The 10483-nt window shown below is 35.2% G+C and overlaps 1 protein-coding gene across 2 annotated transcripts in view; it reads left to right on the forward strand.

The window, feature by feature from the left end:
- Window positions 1–6334, forward strand: part of LOC108693304 (dynein beta chain, ciliary) — a 20712-nt gene extending 14378 nt beyond the window's left edge. For both annotated transcript variants that reach the window (XM_018202182.1, XM_018202183.1), the window contains exons 22-35: window positions 1–243; window positions 347–643; window positions 788–957; window positions 1030–1333; window positions 1407–1876; window positions 2152–2706; window positions 2773–3073; window positions 3263–3544; window positions 3745–4046; window positions 4221–4348; window positions 4435–4649; window positions 5316–5672; window positions 5749–5897; window positions 6040–6334. The exon at window positions 1–243 is cut by the window's left edge and continues 19 nt beyond it. In XM_018202182.1, the coding sequence (XP_018057671.1) occupies window positions 1–243; window positions 347–643; window positions 788–957; window positions 1030–1333; window positions 1407–1876; window positions 2152–2706; window positions 2773–3073; window positions 3263–3544; window positions 3745–4046; window positions 4221–4348; window positions 4435–4649; window positions 5316–5672; window positions 5749–5897; window positions 6040–6334 (4068 nt within the window). The remainder of the gene's footprint in view (window positions 244–346; window positions 644–787; window positions 958–1029; window positions 1334–1406; window positions 1877–2151; window positions 2707–2772; window positions 3074–3262; window positions 3545–3744; window positions 4047–4220; window positions 4349–4434; window positions 4650–5315; window positions 5673–5748; window positions 5898–6039) is intronic.
- The last annotated feature ends 4149 nt before the right edge of the window (window positions 6335–10483 follow it).

Below are 10483 nucleotides of genomic sequence, written 5' to 3' on the forward strand. Positions count from 1 at the left end.
GTGGCCGTGATTGCTGAGGAAGTTTCAAAGAAACAAAAAGATTGCGAGGTGGATTTAATGAAAGCCGAGCCTGCTTTGCTGGCCGCGCAAGAAGCTTTAAACACTTTGAACAAAGCAAATCTAACCGAATTAAAATCATTTGGTTCGCCTCCCGGTGCTGTAACAAACGTTACTGCTGCAGTCATGGTCCTTTTGGCACCAGCTGGCAAAGTAGCTAAAGATCGCAGTTGGAAAGCAGCCAAGGTATTATCAAATCGATTGAAACCATTCGAGAGAGTAGTTCTCTCTTGTCGATTCCATTTAAGCAACAAGCGTCAAAAATTATATTTTTCATTTTCTCCTAAAGATCATGATGGCGAAAGTGGACACTTTTCTGGATTCTCTGATCAATTATGATAAAGAGAACATACATCCTGAGGTGATTAAAGCGATACAGCCGTATCTCAAGGACTCCGAATTCGAGCCTGAGTTTGTAAGATCCAAGTCAGCCGCCGCGGCGGGCTTATGCGCTTGGGTAATTAATATTATCAAGTTCTACGAAGTCTTTTGCGACGTGGAACCGAAACGGAAGGCACTTGCACATGCAAACGCAGAACTTGCTGCAGCTCAGGATAAGCTTAGTGGTATCAAACGAAAAGTAACTGTAAGTGAATGTCAATATCAAAGGTTATTTTCTGTAATTCAATATCTCAAAGTTCTATAAAACTGCATGACATATATTATTTCACGTGCAATGTTGTGTTTAATTATTATTAAAATAGTTTAAATAATCGACTTCTTTTCTCAGTCCTTAGAAGAACAGTTGGCGAAATTAACGGCAGACTTTGAGAAAGCGACATCCGAAAAATTAAAATGCCAACAGGAAGCCGATGCCACTAATTCAACGATTGAATTAGCGAACAGATTAGTCGGTGGTTTAGCATCCGAGAACGTTCGTTGGGCCGATTCGGTAGCCAAGTGAGCATTTTTTATGATATATAATATTTTATTATAATTTATGAATAAAGTAAAAATTGCAAATATTTATAGCTTTATGCAGCAAGCATCGACGCTACCTGGCGATGTACTACTAGTGACGGCTTTCATATCTTACGTGGGTTGTTTCACAAAACAATTCCGACAGGATTTATTAAATAAGCAATGGTTGCATTTCATACGTAGTATAGAACCGATAATCCCGATTACAGAAGGCTTAGATCCTCTCTCGTTGTTAACGGACGACACGCAAATTGCCAAATGGAATAACGAAGGATTGCCGAATGATCGAATGTCGACAGAAAATGCTACGATACTGACTAACTCCGATCGTTGGCCGCTAATGATAGATCCACAGGTACAGAATCAAGAAATCATGCAAAGTCAAATTCGATAAGACTCGATAAGAAAATTATAAGAATCTTTTACAGCTTCAGGGTATAAAGTGGATCAAGGAGAAGTACGAAGACGAGCTGAAAGTAATCAGATTAGGTCAACGTGGTTATTTGGAAGTGATTGAATTAGCATTAGCAAATGGATCTACAGTCCTGCTGGAGAATATCGGGGAGACTGTAGATCCTGTTTTGGATCCTTTGCTCGGTCGAAATTTAATCAAGAAAGGTCGAGCTATTAAGATCGGCGATAAGGAAGTGGAATATAATTCCATGTTCAGATTGCTACTGCACACGAAACTTGCTAATCCCCATTATAAGCCGGAAATGCAAGCGCAAACTACGCTGATTAATTTTACAGTGACGAGAGACGGCTTGGAAGATCAATTGCTCGCGGAAGTGGTTAAGGCGGAGAGACCAGATTTGGAGGAATTAAAGGCGGAACTTACTAGGCAGCAGAATGATTTTAAGATTACTCTCAACAGTCTCGAAGATTCGCTTCTCTCCAGGTACAAGATCATCATTAAACAATTTAGAATTTATAAATTATTTGATAAGTAAAATATTTTGCATATAAATTATGCAAATATCACATGAGAAAGAAGTTTACTCCTTTAAAAAAATTTTCTGTACATATAATAATTAATATTCTAATAATCTACAATTTTCTTTTTATATTTTTTTTAATTTATTGATATTAGTTGATGATACACAAGAATTTGTAATAAATTATTGTGCTAAGCGGTAAAAATAAATACAATTATTAATTTAAATATTATCTTAGACTATCATCAGCCGGCAGCAATGTCCTTGAAGACACATCTCTCGTGGAGAACTTGGAAACTACTAAGCGTACTGCCGCGGAAATCGAGTCCAAAGTTACGGAAGCTCATGGTACCAGCCGACAGATCGATGCGGCTCGAGAATTATATCGGCCAGCAGCAGCAAGAGCCTCATTACTGTATTTTATTTTAAACGACTTAAATACGATTAATCCTATTTATCAATTTTCGTTAAAGGCTTTCAGCGTAGTCTTTCAGAAGGCGATCTTAAAAGCTGATCCTGCCCCTGATGTTGCGGCAAGAGTACAGAATCTGATCGAGTGCATCACATATTCAGTTTTTATGTACACCAGCAGGGGACTTTTTGAGTGCGACAAGTTGATCTTCGCCTCGCAAATGGCTTTTCAAATATTATTGGTAAGAAACGAAGTCACGGCTAGCGAGTTGGACTTCCTTCTGAGATTCCCTATAACGCCACACGTCACCTCGCCGGTCGATTTTCTCACCAATACTAGTTGGGGTGGCATAAGAAGTCTGTCTACGAGGGAAGAGTTTCGGTATGCACGATGAGAAACTGTTGTCCCGTTGTCCTTTAGCCACTCACTTGTTTCGCTTGTTCAAAGGAATTTGGACCGGGACATTGAGAGTTCCGCCAAACGCTGGAAAAAGTTTGTAGAGTGCGAATGCCCGGAGCGCGAGAAGTTTCCTCAAGAGTGGAAAAACAAGACAGCAATACAACGTTTGTGCATGCTGAGAGCTTTGAGGCCGGACAGGATGACGTATGCCATCGCAGCGTTTATTGAGGAGAAACTTGGTGCAAGATACGTCGAAGCAAGAACGGTGGAGTTTGCGAAATCTTATGAAGAGACTAGCCCAGGCACTCCCATTTTCTTTATTCTGTCGCCCGGAGTAAATCCATTGAAGGTGATTGCGAAATATTTCTTTATTATTTTTCTTATAAATAATCCAAGGTTTTTAATAATTAATTTTTAGAATTCGTTCAAATAAATAAAAATCAAATTATTAAATTCATTTTCTAAATATTTTATAAAATTTTATAAAATATCAAAAAATAGAGATAGTAAAACAGAAAATGTGTTATTTTGTGTTTAGGATGTGGAAGACCTAGGTCGTCGTCTTGGTTTTATGTCAGATAATCAAAACTTCCATAATGTATCCCTTGGTCAAGGACAAGAAACGGTGGCCGAACAGGCTATAGACATAGCAGCCACAAATGGTCACTGGGTGGTATTGCAAAATATACACTTAGTAAAGAAATGGCTTCCATTACTGGAGAAGAAATTGGAAACAGCTGCAGAAGGTTCTCATCCCGATTACAGAATGTTCATGAGCGCAGAACCAGCTAGTACACCAGCTGGACATATAATACCTCAAGTAAGAATATTTTTATATTTTATATTTTCTATTTTATATTTTTTAAATAAAGATAATAAAATCAATCAAATCAATTAAATCAATTTAAAAATTTTATTTGTATTCTATAAACAAATCTACAAATCTTACTTAATTGTTGAAATGTAATGAAAGAAAACTTAGTTCGATAATATTTTATCGATATTTATGATTATTTTTAGGGTATTTTAGAATCATCAATTAAAATTACAAACGAGCCCCCCACCGGCATGCAAGCTAATTTGCATAAAGCTCTGGACAATTTTACTCAAGAAACTTTAGAAATGTGTTCTAAAGAAGCCGAGTTCAAAGCGATTTTATTCTCTTTATGCTACTTCCACGCAGTTGTCGCGGAACGTCGTAAATTTGGACCCCAGGGTTGGAATAAAATATATCCCTTCAATGTGGGAGATCTGAACATTAGTGTCAGTGTACTTTATAATTATTTAGAAGCAAGTCCGAAAGTACCTTGGGAAGATTTAAGGTTAATTTATACTTAAATTTATACTTAAATTAAGATCAATAATAAATAAGCTAAATATACAGTAATTTATACTAAAAATTATATAAAATAAACGAAGTTATGTATGTGAACACATAATTTAATTCAAAATGAAGCTATCTCTCAAAAGAATTTAATAATTAATATTCTAAAAAGGTATCTCTTTGGAGAAATTATGTATGGTGGTCACATAACAGATGATTGGGATAGAAGGCTTTGCGTATCCTACCTTGAAGAATTAATGCAACCCGATCTGATCGATGGAGAACTGCAACTGGCACCAGGTAAACTAACAGGCGATCGATTATTTAATATTAATTTTTTATGAGTCGTGAATATCTCAAATCTCTGATCATCTTGCGCATTTCAGGTTTTCCTGCACCTCCTAATACAGATTTAATCGGTTATCATACATATATTGACGAAGCTATACCACCGGAATCACCATATTTATATGGATTACATCCAAACGCGGAAATCGGCTTTCTAACAATGACGGCTGAGAATTTATTTCGAACAGTCTTTGAGATGCAACCACGTGACACTGGCAATTCAGGAGGACAAACTGTTACTAGAGAAGAAAAGGTGTTATTTTGTGTGTGTGTGTGTGTGTGTGTGTGTGTGTGTGTGTGTGTGTGTGTGTGTGTGTGTGTGTACACGCACAGAGTGTCCTGTAATTCATCCGACAACGCAAGTAAAAGTATTCTAAATTGACTCGAAAAGTCCTCTATTCATAACAAGATATTATTTATTAAAAATCGCTGAATATTGAAATTTTTAATAATTTTTTATTCAAATACTATTATATCAACTACAGAAAAACAGCAAGAGACAAAAATTGTTTATTTTCTTTTCAGTTCTGAAAATTTTTTTCAGAATTTTTTAATACCGTATTTTCTCATATCGTATTTTCTCATGTTGGGAAAAATAAGAAAATGCAAACTAAAAATTGATAAAAAATTTTGAACAAATTCTTAGAGTTCTAGAGAAGAAACAATTTTTCTCTTGTTATTTTTCTAAAGTTAATAATAGTTTGAGAAAAAAATTATTGAAGACCAATATTCGGCAATTTTTAGTAATTAATATCTTGTTATTGTAACAATTACAAAAATTGCAAAATGATAGACGACTTAGTGTTAGTTTAGTCCGCTCTACCTGCCCATAAACGTTGTTGGATGAATTACGGGACATCTTGTATATATTTTTGTAGATATATTATGATAAATGTCACGTACCATATTTATCTTGTAGGTGAAACAAGTATTGGATGAAATAATAGAGAAGTTACCCGAGGAGTTCAACATGATGGAGATCATGGGAAAAGTGGAGGAACGAACACCGTACGTGATCGTTGCCTTTCAAGAATGCGAGAGGATGAATTTTCTGACAACGGAGATTAAACGATCACTGCGAGAGTTAGATCTGGGTCTCAAGGGCGAGCTCACCATAACATCGGACATGGAAGACTTAGAAAACGCGTTGTTCTTCGATCAAGTTCCACCAGTGTGGGCTAGCAGAGCTTATCCGTCTTTATTAGGTCTGACTGGTTGGTTCGTCGATCTGCTGTTAAGGATTAGAGAGCTGGAAACGTGGTCCACGGATTTTGTTGTATGTGCATACAAAAAGTATATAACGATGACACGTTCTTATGACAGAGTTAACGCAACAATTAATTCTCTTCCAGTTACCGGCATCGGTGTGGCTCGCCGGATTTTTCAATCCCCAATCACTACTCACCGCCATCATGCAATCGACAGCTAGAAGGCACGAATTGCCGCTTGACAAAATGTGCCTCCAGTGCGACGTGACCAAGAAAAACAAGGAGGAATTCACGTGAGTAAGAACGATAATTGAATGGAAGTTTCGTAGGTACAATCTACGCGATCATGAGGACAGAATAGTTATCGTCTGTTAACTCGATTCGTCTTGTATATCGAGCCGAAGAATGACTTCCTTCCCGATTCGTTCGCGTTAGGTCAGCGCCGAGGGACGGTGCTTATGTCCACGGAATATTTATGGAAGGCGCACGATGGGATATCCAAACAGGAATCATCGTCGATTCCAGACCGAAGGAATTATACCCGGGGATGCCGGTGATTAATGTACGCGCTATCACGCAGGACAAACAGGATTTGAGGAACATGTACGAGTGCCCGGTGTACAAAACACGCACGCGTGGTCCGACATATGTATGGACGTTTAATTTAAAAACCAAGGACAAACCGGCTAAATGGACATTGGCCGGTGTTGCTCTCTTGCTACAAACCTAGATAGAATAATTGTCGTTATATTTATTCGTTGTTGATCGCTTTAATAAATCACTATATGAATGTATTGACATCGTGATTATACCTGCTCAAGGAGATAAGTATTTATATAAACATAATTTCTTTCTTAGATATTTTTGCAGCTAATCTTCGTTATGTAGATAAGGCAGTATTTTATTTTTCTTTATTGTATAAAAAATGGATTATAAAGATGTTAACCAGAATTAATTAAGTTTATATCTAATTGTTCATAGTTATTTATAGATATAATATACATGCAAATGCTCCTTATTATATTTTTATATTCTAAAAAAGATACAATGTAAATATACCAATATTTTATATTATGTATAAGATAATCGTTTAAATATTCTATAATACAATCTAAAATAAATTTGTTTTTGCGAGGTAATTTTTCGCGCGACGTAGATCCGCAATTACGATTTATAAAGAAGAGAATGATTCGACGGCAAATCCCAAACGGTCGATCGAAGGTGGGGTGCTTCGAGGTCGACTAATCGACTGAGAGTTAATAAAACGTAGGAAGAGAAACGACGCGAGGTCCCCGAAGAGTATCCGGTCCGTTTCACGAACCAGCATTCAGTTTTCCGCGACAAGGAAAAAGAAGAAATTATCCGTCATTCGTCGAAACCGGAGCCCTCCCTGAAGACATCGGAGATCAATACCGATACCTCGGAGTAAACAAAAGCCGATGCCTATCCAGCTACAAAGTGTCGGTCAATTTAATTTAGTACTGAGTCCCGATATAGGGATACGAGGAAAGAAGGGAGAACGATATATTCGCTGGAAAACACAAAGGTTTCCATACCGCCGCACGCGATATCAAAATTGCATCGTGTTAGCGAAATAAATAAAATTTCGACACAACGTGCTGCAACCTTTAAAATACAGTTCTCATAAAATAACAATTTTATTGTACACGAAAAACGCGAAAGACGTCTAATCTTTTTATTGTTGATTTCTTTTTACTTACTTATAAAATAATTAATGATCTTACAATTCTTACTTGATGTTAACATAGGTATGCAAGTTGGAAAAAAGAGTTTTTTTCAAAATGGAAAGATATCCACGTAATTTCCAAATTATTTGTATTGTTTCAATGAATTATGTCAATAAATTAATTTTGTAAAAAAAGATTGTATGATATCTCAATTGAATTTCATGCATTCCTACTTTAATAAACTTTAATAAATTGGAGCAAAACTCGATCCTAACATCTATATATGTACCGATTCAATAATAAAAAAAAGAGAATTTCTTTTCTTCTTATAAAGGGCGATAGCATTATTATTATTACATTCTGGTCACCCTAATTTAGTTCGGGCACAACAAACGTACAGTAGCTCGACTAATAGTACGAAATCTGCACAGAGTCAACTCATGAATCCCATCGGACAGAAGGGGGACAAAGAAAAAAATTATCGTCCCTTTGATGGCTCCCAGTGATTGGCTCTTGGACACCCTCTTCATGATACGTAGTGAATCGAGCGGCATTCGGCTTCAACCACGGTTTTCATTAAGCCACACTGGACGGTGGAGGGTAAGAGTGGCTCGAATATCTGATGTTTCGCGTGTCAGACTGAACGAGAGAAAGCTTCTGGTTTCAGAACTTGCGCTTCTGGCACGGACTTCGCAAGAAACTTTAACGTCTAATTGGGCATCAGCCACTCGTTAGGGAATATCTCGAAAATTGCGTCGGATTTGTTGCCAAACAAAGAAGAGGGAAACAAAAAACAGAGAGAGAGAGAGAGAGAGAGAGAGAGAGAGAGAGAGAGAATCGAAATCTTTTAAAATTTTGTTCATAAAGAATACATTTCGATATTACGGAAAATGACAGTTTAATTCGTACATCAGCTTTTAATGCCATAATCACAATACATATGAAGGCAATGTTATCGGTATTTACATATATATTGTACGCAACAAATTGTATAATAAAAATAACGCAATTTATTTACAAGTTAGCATGTTAATTATATTTCATTAATTATCGTAGAATATGAAGAAAATTAAAGAATTAAAGAAAATGAATTAATAAATTCCAAAAGTATGTTTAATATTCGTTTTCCACGTATTGAAATTATTAGTATATTTTCTGGAGAGTAAAACTTACATAAGCTTAAGTTCTCGGTAAGAACTAAATAATGAAGATTCTTGAAATAAGAGTCTTCGAAAGGAATTGAAATTTGCATTGGCGAAGAATCAGCGCCAACAGGTAGTCTTCTCCTTTTAAAATTTCAATCTTCGCAACTACCAGTTTCATTCAGCGAAATCTCACCGTTAATGAGTATGTTTGATGAGGGTTATACGTAATGACACACACTTTGATCTTGCGCACCTCATTAGCCATGCTCATTAGCCGCGATAAACGAGGATATTAATAGGCATTTGTTAACATGATAATCGGTTGTCAATATGTTTTCGTGTTGCTTTGATCATGACGGAGTGAGATTTATTTCATTAAAAATGTGTTTGTGTGAATAAGCCTATGTTTTTAATTGGACTTTTTGAGTATAAAGTTGAGTATAGAGTCTAAATATAAGGCAAAAATATTGATGAATTATCTTATTTTTTAGTTAATCTTTAAGTTATTACTTTTAATCTTTAAGTTATTATTTAGATAACAAAAGGATTCCTAAAAAAGTGAATTTTTATTCATTAACGTAACGAGAGATACATGTAAAGTAACTTGATATATTGGATTATACAAGTGTAATTACTCATTGAAAAGTTGTTTATTCGATACAAGGAATTCGTGCCATAATATTGTTTAGAGAAAAGGTTCATGGTCATCGTTAGCACAAAGGGAGTTAATGGTTCCTTTGTTTCGTCCTGAGAGCAGGCGACTTCCATTTTTCATCGGCATCGGTGCGGCTGGAACCATCACTTCTTTAGTGAGTTAATCATTTTTGAAGGACCGACCGCAGGTGACGGTGCGTCATACTCGTCGTGATCGTGATATTAAAGGACGTTAGGCATTCCCGTCTAGAATTAAATTTCTCGAGCGGGAAAAAGCCTTAGTTTAGACAGTCACCCCGGTTGCAGAGGGATAATGAAACGCCACGAGAGCTACCGCGCAATTTGTTTTGCATACGGATGACATTTTTCACTTCGCGGAAGAATGGCTTGACGTTTAGTTCTAAAGTATCTCTCAGATGTCTGAGTTGCGCTCCTTAATCCTAAGATCCAGAGATTCCAGCCAATCCGAAATACAATTCGATGCTATATCCGCAGTAGATATTCATGACACAACAAATAAAATGTCTTATCTCTCTCTATTTTGTTGCGACATAAAGTCTAAAAATATTTTCATGTCGTTTTTAGTTACTTATAGTTATTAATGATATATATTCGCAGCAAAACCACTCCACGTGTTAAAATAAATAAAAAAACCTATCAAATTAATATATATTTATATTCACAATGAATATGAATATATAACTAACTAAATCAGTAAATATAATTACTATTAAATATCTAAAAAAGAATAATTATTCCAAACTCAGCCATAAAAACAAAAACTCCTCTAAAATATTCTACATTAAACCAGAAACTAATTCTGACTCTTCCTCTACGAAATCTATAGGCCTTCGATTTAATTCAGCTAAAATCTTTATTAAAAATATTAAAAATAAAGGTATAACTATAATACTTGCCATTTTACAAAATCAGTAAAAGAATATTTTCCTCTTAAAATTATTAATACTAAAAATATCAATACTAAAAAAATATAAAGAATTAGATGATCAACTTATAAATATAAATATATATCCCATAATTGTTAAAATAATAATTATATAATTAATAACGAATATTATACTACTTAACAAAATTAAAGCATCACCTGTTCCACTCTGCAAAAATAAGCAAATTTTGAGATAGAATAACTTTGTCAAGAATCATCGTATCGAAATTTTTAAAGAAGTATTTTAAAGCTTGAAATCTCTACTTTTCAAATTGATACTTAAAAAATTAGTCTTAATGATATTTGTGAAGTTACATACGGTTAAATTTTGAGAAATTTTTAGAGAAAAGACTAGAAAATGTATTATTCACTTTAAATCACTCAGTGAAAAAAATTGTAGCGTAATGATTAAAAACTATTTTAAAGAGAAAATATTAAACTTAACT

This window comes from Atta colombica, unplaced genomic scaffold (genome assembly GCF_001594045.1).
Source record: "Atta colombica isolate Treedump-2 unplaced genomic scaffold, Acol1.0 scaffold9, whole genome shotgun sequence".
Taxonomy (NCBI): Eukaryota; Metazoa; Arthropoda; class Insecta; order Hymenoptera; family Formicidae; genus Atta; species Atta colombica.